We start from the raw sequence: 15,575 nt of genomic DNA on the forward strand, positions 1-15,575 counted from the left end.
TTGCGGCCGGAGCAAGAGCTCAAGTTCAGAGGTAGTTTATTGAAGCATGGATGGTGAGAGAAGGCCACAGCCGTGAGGCTGAAGTAAAGCCACTTGGACCGTACGTCCACTACATCATATTAAATACTTCTAACACGGCATAATAAGCATAAAGTATCAGTTGAATATGATTTAAAAAAAAATGATTCAGGAGGTCATATCTGGAACCAGTTCTAAAGGTGCATTCACACCCATACATACAAAATCAATGCAAAGATGCACGAGAGGCGAATTTTCGCATGGCTTGTATTGCACGATACAAACAGCCTGCCGCACGTGGAGTCCACATGATTCTATTGCGTTAACGCTCGTCGAACTTTCCCACGAATATCGCTTGATGCGTTGTTGTGACAGCCTATCAGCGTTCACTCCCTGCAGTCCAGAATGAACCGCATAATGGAGGAGAAAGTGCTTGCTGCCGTTTGCAGACTCCCGGAGCTCTATAATATATATATAATATAATATAAATTATAAAGTCAAGGCCAAAAGCTGTGTGCACTTTCGGATGATATTATGAACCCATAAACGACTGTTTTGGGTTCTCCGACGTCACTGGTACTTCAACAACAAGTAAAGCCTCGCATTGGTGGTCTCGGCCAAGGTTGAGAATTCATTGGCTGAAAGAAACGTTGGCATTCACAAGAGGTAAGTCCCTCCTCCTTCCATATTCTCCTCCTCCAAAGTTTTAGCAATCGAATACTGGCAGTAAAACAACACGCTCAATCTAGCAGCTGAAGGAATATTGAGACGCACCTGAGTAGGTGAGGGAGACAGACTTTGACGCAGTCCCAGCCTCATTGGTTGCCAGACACGTGTAGTTCCCAGCATCCTCTGGGACAGTGCCGGTAATGGTCAGAAGTCCATTGTGGTGCAGTTGCAACCTGCAGTGAGCAAGACAGGAATGTTCCATGGAAATACTATTAAATCATTTATCTATAATTACACGTGCAAATGTCTCGGTGAGATCTTGTTTTTTATTTTCAGAACTATTCTTGGGGGTATCAAGTATAACAACTAGAAACTTAAAAAAAAAGGACTTTAAATGTGTAACGGGTAACCAGACACTGCCGTGTTAGACGGAGGAGGTCGGCGCGCGGTGATGAAAACAAGATCTGTCTGGATTGCGGCGTTGCTTAATGCGCCGGCTAAGTGGAATCGAATGGCTCTCAGAGGCTCTGCGGGGCCCCGGGCACTGAGTGCGCTCCGAGAGGGCTCCTCACCTCGGCCCATTACTGAGGAACGTTGTTCCATGGCTCCAGAAGAGCCGGGGGGACGGGGAGCCGGAAGCCCTGCAGACCAGGCGGACCTCGCCCCCCAGGGAGAAGGCCTGGGCCGGGGGGCCGACGTCCACCGACGGAGCCTCTAAAGGGGAACCAAGCAGGGGGGAGACAGGGGAGGGGAGGGGAGAGCAGGGGAGGGGGGGAGATGTCTGATGACTTAAGAACATGTCTGTATGATGTCACCCGGAACACCCCCCCCACCCCGCCCCGCAGTCTGAGGCTAATCGTTTCGTCTGTACACACGGTGAGGAGTGAAGAGGCTGAAGTCACCGGTTCCCAGACACACCGACAGCTGTGCTTTTTGGGGGTTTTCCTTCGCTCAATTTCCCTTCTGTTGTGGAACATCTGCAGGGGGGGTTGCCCACCATTTAAAAAAAAACATCATTTCTAAAATATATCAATTCCCGGCTGTTTCACAGAGCATGTTCTGAGCAGCTCGCACCCTCCAGCTCTGGCAAATCACAACCAGATGGCCGAGCCCTGAAGGAGGCGCCAGGTATGTGTCAGTGCTCTAGCAGATGAACCCCCCTTTCTCCGCCATGAGCGGGACGCATCCTCCGTCCCCCTGAGTGAGGTACCTGGGACGCTGAGCCACACGGCGATCCGGGAACTCCCGTGGGTGTTGGTCGCCACGCAGAGGTACTCCCCGGCGTCCCGGGGCTGCACCCCCGTGATCCGCAGGGACGAGTCAGTGGCCAGCGCCACCCGCCCCGACCGGGCGTGGACGGGCTGTCCCGCCCGGAGCCAGGTCAGGTTGTGGCGCACGGTGCCCTCCACGCGGCAGGACAGGATGGCCACCGCGCCCACGGAGGAGCTGACGTTGAGGGGGGCGTGCAAGACCGGCGGCGGCTCTGAGTGGGACGGGGACCGGGACGTCAGGGGGAAGCAAACAAACAACAAAAGAGAACAAACGGCTGAACGGTTGTCTAAATAGTTTACTCACGATGCTAATGTTTGGACGGGCACGTCGGGCTTCATAGCGTTACGTGTGAGATAAAGACTTGGAGTGTATTTCAAAGCTGTGGGTTGGACTGTGATGTGTTGAAGGGAGTCAGAAGGGATGAGATGCACACTATGTCTGTTTATGGAAATCACTGACGTTATCTATCTGCCTGTCCTCTTGTTTCTTCCTGTTGAGGTTTCCGAATATGTTTATGCACGTTTGTGTGTGTGTGTGTGTTTGTGGGTGTGAGCATGAGCATGTGTGAGCAGCAGCGTGTGGGTATGTGTGTGAGTGTGTGTGTGTGTGTGTGTGTGTGTGTGTGTGTGTGTGTGTGTGTGTGTGTGTGTGTGTGTGTGTGTGTGTGTGTGTGTGTGTGTGTGTGTGTGTGTGTTTGTGTGTCTGTGAGCATGAGCGTGCGCGTGTGTGTGTGTGTGTATGAAACATACCTCTCACAACAAGCTGCGTCAGGGCGCGGCCCTCCCCGGCGGTGCTCTGTGCGACGCACTCGTACGGGCCTTCATCTTCACCAGACGCTTGGGGAATTTCCCATAATGCTTTGCCAGAGGCCCTAAATATTGACATGGGATTGATTTAATGGCTGTTGCATGAAAGCTGGAAACTGGTTCTAATTTTTTATCACATTTCATTAGCGTCACTTGTACACAAAGACCTGATACATCGTTTAGACAAGTTTGCTTCGCTTTAATGGGTAAACATGAGGTCGATCAGGACAGAGACGGTAATGGAGATAGAAAGAAGAGTTGTTAATCTTTTCAGATGAGCTAACTGAATGTGTAATGTAAATAGAATGAATGTGTATACATCACAATGGAATGATGAACTAATACCCATGTGTTCGACGCAACTAATGCTTCTCAGACCCACCACACCATAAACATGCGAGACAACTTGCCGAATGACCTAATTAGACTTTTACAGCTGGCAATAATACATACAACAGAGTGCAATTATTGAGGTGTAAACCAGAGTTCTAGCTGGCTGGTAGATCAATGAAGAAACGGACTCACTGGAAGAGTTTTTCCTCGCCCAGGGTAATCCCACTTCTGGTAAAGCGTAGCCTATAGGGAATGTCGCTCTCAACCCAACAGCCAATCACAGTGCGCTCCATGAAGAGGCTGTTGACTTCGTCAGGCATGCTCACAGCTGGGGGATCTAGGGAGGGGAGGATAGCAGGGTAAGGGTCAGGGCGTGAGATTAATGATGTGTGGAAGACGCTGGAAAGTGTCCGTTTGTTTCTCCTGTTGTCTTGCCTGGAATGATGTTGGTGTAGGAGACGCTGGACAGCCTCTGGAAGCGGTATCCCGCGTCGTCCTTCCCCGTCGCCTTGATGAAGAAGCTCTGGGACGGAGTGCGGAACTGAGGAAGGCTCCAGAGCCCTCTGCTGCCCAGGTCAGAGGGCAGGGGGACGGGCAGGGTCCGCAGAGTCCGCCCCGCCCCCGAGACCAGCTCCACATGACTCAGATGGCCTGGGGGGTCAAGCCCGGTGCACTTCAGCAGGATATGGGCTGGAACGCCTGACGAGGTTTGGAAAAGAATGAACAGATTGGAGGAAACAAGTCTCAAGACTCACTTGTTCAGAGTTCCCCTAGACTCTGCAAAATAATTAGATGAAACACCAAGATCACCTTTTATTGGCCTTTCTCTGGTTTGGTTGAACTCAGAAACGTAAGCGCTGGAGAAGCCGGCCCTGAAGTCTAGATTGCTCACACCTGTGACCCTCAGGGTGTGGCGGCCGCTGCAGCTGGCCTGGACAGATAAATAGCATCAGTCGGGCTCCCTTTGGTTCCACCTCACCTGCTGAACCATCACACATGAACTCTGGAAGGGAACGGTACCTTAAGAGTCCATGCCCCGGGACGGGGGAACTTGAGGTTCACGACACGGGCTGAGTTGGGGATGTTTAGCAGTTCTGTCAATCCTTGGTCCAGACCAACAACGCGGCCTGGGAGGAGATCAGCGAGAGAGGCGTTAGCAGAACAAAGAGCGCTCTCGGACGTGTAAGAAAACATCGGGCTAAGGATGCGGCGCGTTTAGGAACAAGGTATAGATGTGGCCGTGCCGAAGGGGTCTCTGAGCTCGATCTGCGGAGTGGGTCCGCTGAGCGACACGGTCACCTCTCGGAGGCTGGGGTCAAAGGGCACGTCCCATTTGTTCTCCTGAGCGCTGTCGTGGTTTGAGGACAGCAGGTTGACCTTCAGCGACTGAACCGTCTCCTCCACCCACTTCAGAACCTGGTAGGGAGGGCAGGGAAACAATGTGAGGAGCCCTGCTGAACTGGAGCGGAGGAAGCCTAGGTTGGACTGGACAGACAGCTGTACATACAGGTGGCCAGAATTGACATGGAGGGGGGGGTTACAGTTAACCCCCCTGACCCTCCATGATACATTATTGATACAACCCCCGCCTTGACACACACAAGATCATGCACACACACACACACACACACACACACACACACACACACACACACACACACACACGCGCACACACACACACACACACACACACACACACACATGCATACCCACACGCACACATACACACACATACACACACACACCCACGCACACACAGAGGTATTCCAAGAGGGAATATTAACGCTTAACAAAGGGAAAGTGGAATAGCTCATCTGTCAAAATGATAACACACAGTTTTCTGGCCACTTAAGCACGAATTCCCAGCAGAGACTTCCTCATTCTGGAAACTTGTCAGGCAGGGCCGTGTTCATGAGTCACATGGCTAGTTTCTTGGAAGGGAAAATGGTGATGGATGGAAGTCAGTGTGTGCGGGGGACGTGTGTGTGTGTGTTTGTGTGTGTGTGTGTGTGTGTGTGTAGGTGTGTGTCTGTGTCTGAGGGTCTGTGTGTGTCTCTGTGCTGATGATGCGACGCAGAAGACACACACGTATATCTTCCACATTACCACCCACACTAATTCACCGGATCAATTGGAGCGAGCAGGCAGGGCCATTTCCACCCTGCCGCCGGTGGAACGGCTGGGGCAGGCCAGCAGACGGGCGGCGGGCTCGGACACAGAGGAGATCACTCCCAAATGAAAGTCATTATCTTCCACTCACAGGAAAGATTACCCAACGCATGAAATACTGGCAAGCGGCATGATTATGTTTTATAGGGGGAGCAATCATCACTTTGTGTGAGAATGATTTTCTCCCAGTAGCAATTACAAAACAATATTTCACAGTGGAGAATTTCAGCTTGCTGAAGATCCTTTCTGACCCCTTGGGGGCCCTACTTATTCATGTTTATACAAAATGCAGAAAGATTTTTCCTTTGTTTTGGGGAGCGGGAGACCTGCTGCGAAGTCCCCTCATACTTGGTTTCAGCGGTCACCCAGGGACCAGAAATCAAACTCACAAAGTGCTTCCCAAGCACCCGCTGCCAGACATTTGCTTTGCTTTGACCTCATCATCTAAAGTGCAGGGATTACGGCTGTGTTGGGCCCATTAACAAAGTAAACTCATCAAAAAAGCATTACATTCTCTGAGCCACGTCCAGTGCCAACACTCGTTACTGTATTCTGGAAAAGAGGAGGGAAGTGGGTACAAGTAATGTAGTGACTTTGATAATGTAATTAGCAGGCCATCCCTTCTCCTTGTATCCACTGGGTGCTGACAACGGCCGGTTCCTCTCTCCTGTTTAACAACTGGAAACAGCTGTAATGCCTGCCACATGTGCAGCCATCCTCGCAAGAGCAGGAAACTGCTCTGGGGTGACCTACATCTGCCCAGGCAACGAATGGAGTGTCTGTTACATCCCCTCCACCCCCCCACACACACACCCTTTATCCCACCGTGTTAACCTCCCCAACGACCCCTGGTTAGAAGAAGGACGTGGATAAGACCCCTGTAGGGTCTCTGAGGGGGAGGCGTTGGGGGGGTCAAGGTGAACGATCTACGATCTCGTGAAACCTCATCCAGCGTGTCTCCGTCGACCGGGGGACTGTCTGCATGGGCCCCGCTCTGACTATTCTGGGAATGATGAAAGAGGGGATGTGAAGGGAGGGTTGAGCCAAGGCTCTCTGCTGCTGCTCCTTCCATTGCTACCGGAAGGGCTGGATGTCTTTAAGGGAGTTGGGGCCTAGTTGGCTTAGCTGAGGAGGTAGAGCGCGTTCACTTGTAACCTGAAGGTTGCTGGTTCAATCCCGGGCTCCTCCTAGCAAAGGGTCGAGGTGTCCCTGGGCAAGGCACCTAACCATAACTGCTCCCGAAGAGCTGGCTGTCGACTTGCATGGTTGACTCCGCTAAATAATGGAAAGTTAGAAAGTGGGAACTATGAGTACTTTTTGGGGTCATTGACGGTTTTAGTCGGCATTGTCCCTGATTGAAGGTGACTATCCGTTGCACCAAGGAGCAATTGGCAATTTTCTTCCAGAAGGACCTCTTGGTCCCATCAGCAGGCCCACCTGCCTAGCCGGTCCCTGCTCTCACAAACCCACTGGTTTCCCACCACCTGCGTCTTCTGCATGTGGGTGTTTGCTGGCCGCGGTGCCGATGTGCTGAGGGTTCACGTTCGCATAGTGCTGGCCAGACTTAGATCACTGACAGAGTTTTGTTTCTAATTCAACAAGCAATCATGGCTGAAGGCTGACCTCGGCAAGGGTGCTGAAATATTCTGCAGGATGTTTTCTTTTAAGTAGTCAAAGCTGGCAGCGGGCAGGATGACGAGGCCGGCGTTAACGGCATGTGTAAGCCATTAGTCTGTACAAGAAAACCAGTTGTATTCATAAAATATGAAGAGATGTCTGCTCAGCGTTGCTTGTGATTGCAAATTGACATCACAGTAGGAGCGCCGTTCCCCCAAGAATATATCAGCATCTGGTAGCCTGCAAGGATCAGAACAATTTAGTTTTTTGTTTTTCAGAGCTGGCATTAGCCTCAGCCTTGCTCCGGGTTTGACAGCCCAGACGGGCTGTGTTTCCTCAGCGGTGGTGGCAGGTTTGTTCATCAATTCCCTCATTGATTGGAACCAGTTACTAGTAAAAAGAGTGTGATATGATATGGTTTGGGCTGACAATGTGCTGTTGTTTCTGTGTGTATGTGTGTGTGTGTGTGTGTGTGTGTGTGTGTGTGTGTGTGTGTGTGTGTGTGTGTGTGTGTGTGTGTGTGTGTGTGTGTGTGTGTGTGTGTGTGTGTGTGTGTGTGTGTGTGTGTTCGTGTGTGTGTGTGTGTGTGTGTGTGTGTGTGTGTGTGAGTGCGTGTGAGTGTGCGTGTTCGTGTGTGTGTGTGTGTGTGTTTGTGTTGGGGGGGGGGGACTCAGAGGCAGCTCCAACGGGCAGCTGTGTTGGAGGGGAGAGAGAAGCTATGACGGATCATATCCTGGGATTACAGAGTCAAAGAGCAGTCTGTTTTCTCTCCTCTCTGCCCCTGGGGACCGCAGAAAGATTGCACATTTGATTTGGCCTCAGACTTTATTAAACTGCTCTTAAGTGGGAGCGTTTTGGTGAGGTTGAACTACTTGTGAGGGTTTGAGGGATTAAGGGATTTGCCTTAATGTGGTAAAACGTGCCACCCAGGAGTGAATGTTACAAAGGGCTGAGTGCTCTGACACACGCTGAATCAATTCAGACGCACAAGAAATTAGAAATGTAGAATGCTTGACCGGTGTATCATATCATAATGTGTGGGAGCGTAGACACAGAACACAAAGACATCTAGGCCAGCCAATCACTAAAGATACTGGGCCGTTCCAGCAGAATGAACTAGCGGCAATCCAGTGAGGGTGTGAGTGAGTAAGTGAGTGAGAGGTCTAAATTAGCAAAGGCCAGTGCGCCACAGATATGACATTCAAACACTTTGTATAGAACTTTAGGCGTTTATATTTGTCATGCACCAACACACACGCACACACAGACACAATGCAATATGCATATTAGAGCCCGACCGATCTATCGGCGGGCCGATATTATCGGCGGGCTGATATTATCGGCCGATATTAGGCATTTTCCAAACTATCGGTATTGGCCGATAAAAAAAAAATCTGCAGATTTATTTATTTGTCTATTTTTGTTTTTTTTGGGGTTGTTGTGTTTTTGTTCAAAGGACTTTGAGTTTCACATCTTAAGTTTGTGTCTTATACATTTTATTTCTCAGAACTTTAATACATTTTGATTTAGACTTTTCTGTTGTGACAATAAAACAATAAAATAAAGTTTATTTTGAACTGCATTACCTTATTATTTTAGTGAGGACTCATAAATTAAATCAAATTACCAATGTTATGGAAATCTGTTTATGTTTTGTTACACGTTTCTGAAATTTCTTTTTTAAACATATATCGGCCGATGCATCGGAATAACAGATTTTTAAATCACCAAATATTTGTATCGGTCAGGCTCTAATGCATATACAGAAACGCAAACCCCTGATACACACAGAGACGTACAAAAGCACACAAGCTCAAACACAGACACACATTTACACAAACACAACACGATCATTAACACAGCACACACACACCAAACACAAAAACACACCCAACCATACACACACACACAAACACATGGTATAGGCATAGGTTATAGGCAACGACTTGAGGCGAAACAGACACACACAATCATCCACACATATCTGGGTTCAGGGGTTCACTGGGCAAGCGGCGCTAGCCAATCACGTCGCGTGTTGACATGCAGGATACCAGTGTCTCTCGGAGAGGAAACTCTGGCTTCTTTTAAGTCTGACGGGGAGGTCGCGAGCGGGGCGCCTGACACAGACTTCCTCGGACTACGTGCTCCCACTGCTGACGACGACTGATGTAGGCGTTCTAGCGGCAGTCACATGATACGGCCATGTGACTCATGTCGTCGTTACAAACAACAGGACGCTAATAGGAAATATCGGTTCTCCTCTCCTCCTAACAGCATTGTGTATTGGCTATATGCTATCAAAGTCTGAATCTCTATTGACTATGCGATTGACACACAGCACACAGTCTTTTGAGCAACAGAGAGAAGAGCCTCTAGTGCGTAAGGGGTTCGCTTTTGAAGACATCTTAAATGTCCTTGCGGCCTTACCTCGTTGACCTGCTGCTTGTCCAGGTGAAAGATCTGTCCAGAAGAAGTGGCGGCGATCTCCTCGTAGGCCCGGTAGCCTGGCTGCGAGCGGTCGCCACAGTCCCCGGTCAGGACGAACACCACCTGGGGAAGAAGAGCGATAAGGGGCCCGTAGAGAGAGTTTAAGATGATTACCAAACTATTAACAGCAGGTGGCTGTCGATAGACTGGAAATCGGGGAGAAATAATCGTACTGAACTTTAATCCTATTATCTCAATAAATTGCACCCCCTGAACTCTGGGAGAAACCGATTAAAAAAGTACTTCTGCTAAGTAGCAACACCATCGAGGAAATCTTTCGTTATGTAACGGTGCTCAGCTTTTTTTCTGCTGATTTTCTGTATTTTAATTCTTAAGATTCTGGGCGGGACAGGGGGGTTGGTATGGGGAGATTTACATTGAGCCTGTATTTTAAAGTTATTAAAACACAGTTTCCTAACTTATATAAAGTTTCTGTTTTACATTTGACATATTTGTAATGGTATCCCAGTGTTGGTATGTGAGGAACGTGTTGGCTGGTGTTACGTTCCTGTGTATTTGTGGGGTTCTGGCAGTCCCCCGTTTCTGTTTTCCTTTTCCATCCCCTAGACCGGAGGCTCGTAACCGTTGGTGTTAAATTAACTCAGCGGCTCTGTGCGGATTCCTCCCTTCATCGGCTTCACAAAGTGTCCGGAGTCATCGTACAGCCCTCACCCCCGCCTGACCCCTCGCCCCCCCCCCCCCCCCCCCCCCCCCCCCCTCTCCCCGTTTCCTTCAGCGTGTCTCCACGGGGGGCTGGGCGGGGGACTCCTACCTGGGACTGGCGGAGCTGCACCAGCTGCAGGACGTCCCGTTTGAGGCGGTAGTCCTTGGCCCGGGCGTCCGTGAACACGTAGATGAAGGAGCGGGGCAGGGACACCTCCAGGGCCTTTTTGATCGCCCCGATGCTCATCTCGGGACAGTCCCCCCCTCCCTGGAAAGGAGAGGCAGAAGACATGTTTTGGAGGATTGTTTTGCATCCGACTGTTTCGACTTTTCAAAAGAATCACCAGAGCAAAACAGCTGTTTGGTATATGATCAACAGAACAAAACAAACAATCACACTCCAACCATCTCAAACACAAAATACTCATGAGGAATACGTCATGAGTTTGCAGCCTATACAGACAGTAATATAGTTGAACATCCTGCACAGACAATATAGCTGTATAGCTATCCCTCCTACACAGACAGCATAGCTATAAGGCTATACATCCTAAACAGCCAGCTATATAGCTATACATCCTACAGACAATACAGCTAAATAGATAAACATGGTACATGGACGGTAAGGCTATATAGCTATATAGCCTTACATCCTGCTCAAACAGTATAGATATATATACCTATCCACCCAACAAAGACAGTATATATATATACTGTATATATACCTATACATACTACACAGACAGTACAGCTATATAGCTATACATCCTAGACAGTAGGGCTGGGCGATATGACGATATCATACCGTGGACGATATGAAAGTGTCTACCGGGAGAGATTTGGCCATATCGTTTATACCGAGAGAAAAAAAAAAAAAAAAAAAAATTATATTGCACTGCACTGACTGAAGCAAGGCAGGTGTGAGACTCACCTGTTAACTTGAAAAAAAATCTCATTTGTATTGAAGAAACAGTTCTATTTTTACCACCAGCTATTTGCACAGCACATAACTTTATTTTATAAGTGTATAATTAGTATTTAAAATATTTGTGTGATGCTGTGATTTTTATTTTATATTACACTGCACTGACTGACAGCCAGGCAGGTGTGAAGCACACCTTTAAAAAAAAATGTTATTTGTATTGAAAAAACAGTTCAATGTTTACAAGATGTTTGCACTATATGACACTGCAGTTAATGACAGATTGTTCGCTACTTACTCCTTTGTAAGCATGGAAATTCAAGTTCAAAATAAAAGAAAAAACTGATCAAATGTGAAGTATGGTTATTTTAAGCCATTTATTATTTTAATTTTCTTCAAAAATACCATATCGTGATATCTATCCATATCGTGATATAAAATTACTCATATCGTGATATAAGATTTTGTCCATATCGCCCAGCCCTACTAGACAGTGTAGCAATATAGCCTTAAATCCTACACAGACAGCATAGCTATATAGCTATACATCCTACACAGACAGTATAGGTATATACTAGTGCTGTCAGTTAAACGCGTTATTAACGGCGTTAACCCAAACCAATTTTAACCGCGTTCATTTTATTTAATTTTTTTCTTTGGCTCAAAACAAAGAAGGAGTAGCCTGACTGCTATGTTCAAGGCAGTATGTTTGTATGTTCATCGTTTAATTGCACCATAGACTTTTTTTTGTATCGTCCTGTTTTGATCAGTATATGCCAATGTTGTTATCAATAAAAAAACATTTGCACAAGGCAAGCCGATGCACTTCTCCATGTTGATAAGAGCATTAAAATGAGAAGAATTATGGGACAAAAAAATCAAGGGATATTTAGCATAGAAAAGATATTTGCGATTAATCGTGAGTTAACTATGACATTAATGCGATTAATCGCGATAAAATATTGTAATCGCTTGACAGCACTAGTATATACCTATACATCCTACACAGAAAGCATAGCTATATAGCTATACATCCTACACAGACAGTATAGGTATACAGCTATACATCCTACACAGACAGTATAGCTTTATAGCTATACATCCTAGACAGACAGTATAGCTATATATCTTTACATGGTACATAGACGGTATGGCAATATTGCTCTCTGGCCCCTACCTGAACAAACAGCTCCTGCAGGTCCTGTTGGAACTTTTGGGGGTCAGTAGTGATGGAAATCGGGCCGATGTCTGTAGGGAAACCATGCAAGACAGCTTGAATCACACTCATCCATCAAAGGGCAGCAAAAAAACGCTACATTGAACTACAATTAATCATTTAAAGTCATACTACAGCTGAACATTCCTACTCTGTTAGAGTAATGTTCAGCTAAGATAGAAGGCAGGGTACTTCTACTACAACTTAAAAATAACTTTATTTTTCAATTTGGAACTGAGGTTGCTGAGGTAACTGACCGATACATGTCAACAAACAAGGATATGTTTGAAGCAGTTTAAAATATACAGGAGTGCCCAGGAGTCAAGTAATTAGTTAGAAACTGTTTAAATGACTCAGATAACTCAGATGAGAGGTCTGTTCGAGTCGGGGACAGAACTTGACATGCTGAGTGTTGAGGGGAGAGAGCTGTGGTCCTGGGGGGGAGGGGGGGTGGGGGGGAGTGGGCTTTGTGTCTGAGGCTGTGTGAAACTTTCTCCAGCACCCGTCTGCTCGGAATGCTGCATCTCGATTCTTGGTCCAGTGAGTCCAAGGATTTTCATGCTCATGTCGTATATTTTGAATTTTTATGAATCTTAACAGTGCTAAACACAATAAAGGGCAGAAAAAACGAATGAAAAAGAAAAAAGAGAAAAAGATTCAATCAGCCTCAAAGGGAATATGAGGCATCCGTCGGACGGACAATGCACCTGATGACGGTTTTGATGATGATGTCGGGTTATAAAGAGGACAAATCATGTCCACTCATACGACTATCTTTGAAGACGACACACAGCGGTAGATGTGGTCATGCCATCGTTCTACCAAATCCAGCTTTAGTCAGCAGTATCTCTCGAAGTGATCTGAAAGGACCTGGTGAGATTCAGCATATTTCCCGAGCCTGTCAGTCTGTCAGCCTCACTTAGACCCCTGCTGTGCCTGATGGAGGAGCGCTACATATTAACCAGTGCACAGAGAACGCATTGTTTCTGACATAAGCTGCTCTTTCAATAAAGCCATTAAAGTCACACCCCAATTAGTTAAGGTGGGGACGCATGACCCCTGCACTCGAACGAGTGTGTGTGTGTGTGTGTGTGTGTGTGTGTGTGTGTGTGTGTGTGTGTGTGTGTGTGTGTGTGTGTGTGTGTGTGTGTGTGTGTGTGTGTGCGTGCGTGCGTGCGTGCGTGTGTGTGTGTGTGTGTGTGTTTTTGTGTGTGTCTGTATCTCAAGTGTTTTCGTGTGTTTCTGTGTTGCTCTTTTTGTATGTGTGTCTGTGTGTTTGTGTGTGTGTGTGTGTGCGAGTGTGTGTGTCTGTCTGTATATGAGGGGTGTGTGTGTGTGTAAGTGTGTGCGTGTGTGTGTGTGTGTGTGTGTGTGTCCGCGTGCATGTGTGTTTGTGTTTATCAAGCCATGTGTCACGACATGGGATCTCAGAGACCAGGAACACCGTTTTGAAGTGTTGCCAGAGAGTCTTGTCTGAACAGAACCTCCAGGTGCTCCCAGACACGCGTCAGCTCTCTATCTATAACTCCCACCCACGTAACCCGTCCCGTAAAGTTTTTCTTCCGGGCGTAAACGCTTTCAAGCGCTCATCTCAAACAAGCGACGAGCCCGTTCAAATAAAGAGACCTCGAACCACGAACCCCGACGCCAGCAGCAGCGCGGTCCTCCGACACGCAGCCTCCTCGACGGACCCCCCGGGGTCCCCTGGGGACTGGGGGCCGAGTACCCCCCGTCCCCAAGGCAGGGCATCTCAACACACAGTACACACACACACAATGTGTGGCTGTGGTGCTGCTGGGGGCAGCCCACCGACACCAGCACCCCTCTCCTCAGGCCAGGGTCGGTGGAAGTGGAGGTGGGGGTGGGGGGGTAATTACACACCAGCAGACAGCATGTGCTTCTCATCAGGGCTGAACACAAAAACCCACCCCCACCCCATTAGAGCACTCTTATTTTCAACCTCTCTCAGTTTCCCATCAAGCCTGGGCCGACTGGGTGACCGGGCCAGTAGGAGATACTGGGAGAGGAAGATGGCGGAGGTGGTGTGTGTGTGTGTGTGTGTGTGTGTGTGTGTGTGTGTGTGTGTGTGTGTGTGTGTGTGTGTGTGTGTGTGTGTGTGTGTGTGTGTGTGTGTGTGTGTGTGTGTGTGTGTGTGTGTGTGCCTGTGAGTTTGTGTGTGTGTGTGTGTGTGTGTGTGTGTGTTGGGGGGGGGGGGGGGGGGCTGTAACCAGTTGCCACTTCCTCCAGCGTATGTTAAAAGGGTTAAGTACGTACAGCGGCATGTCTTCGACCTGTTAACATGTCTGCACATGAGGCCGGGACCAGAGGTTTATGTGCAGGAGTCCTGCATGTTCATCTCGCGGGACACAGGCTTTCCCAAATCGAGGATGAGCCATATATTCACTTTTATGGCTGGTTTTGTTTTTAAATAAGTTTGTAAGCAGTTTAACATATTTTCTTCATTCCCATGCTGTGTCATTGGTTCAAACTCATTTGCTCACTGACAGTTGATGACAAGTTGGAATGTTTTTTTTTGTTTTTTTTTGATTTAGTGCTAAAATTAAGTTTAATGAAATCAAGTTGTGGATTACAATAGAGCTCAATAAATAGCTCTGTTATGCAACTGTTTGACGTGACTATTCAGCTATTTTATTTCAACAAAGACCTACCTGGGTCATGGAAGGGGACCAGCACAAAGTTCTTGATTGGTCTAGTGGGTCGGTTGAGGGTCTTCTCCAGGATCCGCGAGGCGCCCTCTATCACCTGCTTCAGATCGTCGTACATGGAGCCGGTAACATCGAACACAAAGGCCAGGGTGGAGGCGCTGTCACTGGACCCAACATCCTCCTCGATTCGGGGCACTGCCAGGACTCGGTGCACGCTGACACAGAGCGCCAAGAACAGGGAATTTAACGCAACACCCTTCATTTTCAAGACTCAGAACACAAACTTACTGCATCTGTGCGCACGAAAAAAACATGCAACTATTTAAAACTTTGAACGAACAAATAAAATCCCTTTCAACGTTTTTAGTTTTATGAAGTAGAATGCCTTAGTCCGGAGAAATCTAGGTATATCCCATGGAAAGCCCTTCAGAGATATACATCCGTGCGCAAAGTTTGGAGGGACCAGAGCGTGAGTGTGTGGGCTCCGTAGTAGAGAGAGCCCCCGGAGGACTGGTGCGGCTGACGCTTCAAACGGGGGCGGAGATGGGTATTAAAAGGGTCCCGGGAACCAAAGGGAGGTTTTTTTTTGGTCTGTAACACGACCCTGTTGGCCCTTTTCCACATGCGCCTACATCGTTTAGATAGACTTGTCGAGGAACGCACAATTCCACGCACCTCTTCCAAACTTTTACGCACTTGTTGATCCCATACATGGAATGTGGGGAAAGCAGCGTTCA

At 48.0% G+C, this 15,575-nt stretch overlaps 1 protein-coding gene across 1 annotated transcript in view; it reads right to left on the minus strand.

The window, feature by feature from the left end:
• Positions 1-15,348, minus strand: part of hmcn2 (hemicentin 2) — a 63,394-nt gene extending 48,046 nt beyond the window's left edge. Inside the window, exons 1-13 of the mRNA XM_030359043.1 lie at positions 14,842-15,348; positions 12,134-12,204; positions 10,144-10,302; positions 9,312-9,434; positions 4,343-4,514; positions 4,119-4,225; positions 3,909-4,029; positions 3,534-3,797; positions 3,291-3,435; positions 2,709-2,830; positions 1,898-2,170; positions 1,260-1,401; positions 793-920 (exon numbers count right to left, since the gene is read on the minus strand). Coding sequence (XP_030214903.1) covers positions 793-920; positions 1,260-1,401; positions 1,898-2,170; positions 2,709-2,830; positions 3,291-3,435; positions 3,534-3,797; positions 3,909-4,029; positions 4,119-4,225; positions 4,343-4,514; positions 9,312-9,434; positions 10,144-10,302; positions 12,134-12,204; positions 14,842-15,100 — 2,086 coding nt within the window. The 5' untranslated portion in view covers positions 15,101-15,348. The remainder of the gene's footprint in view (positions 1-792; positions 921-1,259; positions 1,402-1,897; positions 2,171-2,708; positions 2,831-3,290; positions 3,436-3,533; positions 3,798-3,908; positions 4,030-4,118; positions 4,226-4,342; positions 4,515-9,311; positions 9,435-10,143; positions 10,303-12,133; positions 12,205-14,841) is intronic.
• Between the last annotated feature and the right edge of the window lie 227 nt (positions 15,349-15,575).

Source organism: Gadus morhua, chromosome 6, assembly GCF_902167405.1.
Source record: "Gadus morhua chromosome 6, gadMor3.0, whole genome shotgun sequence".
NCBI lineage: Eukaryota > Metazoa > Chordata > Actinopteri > Gadiformes > Gadidae > Gadus > Gadus morhua.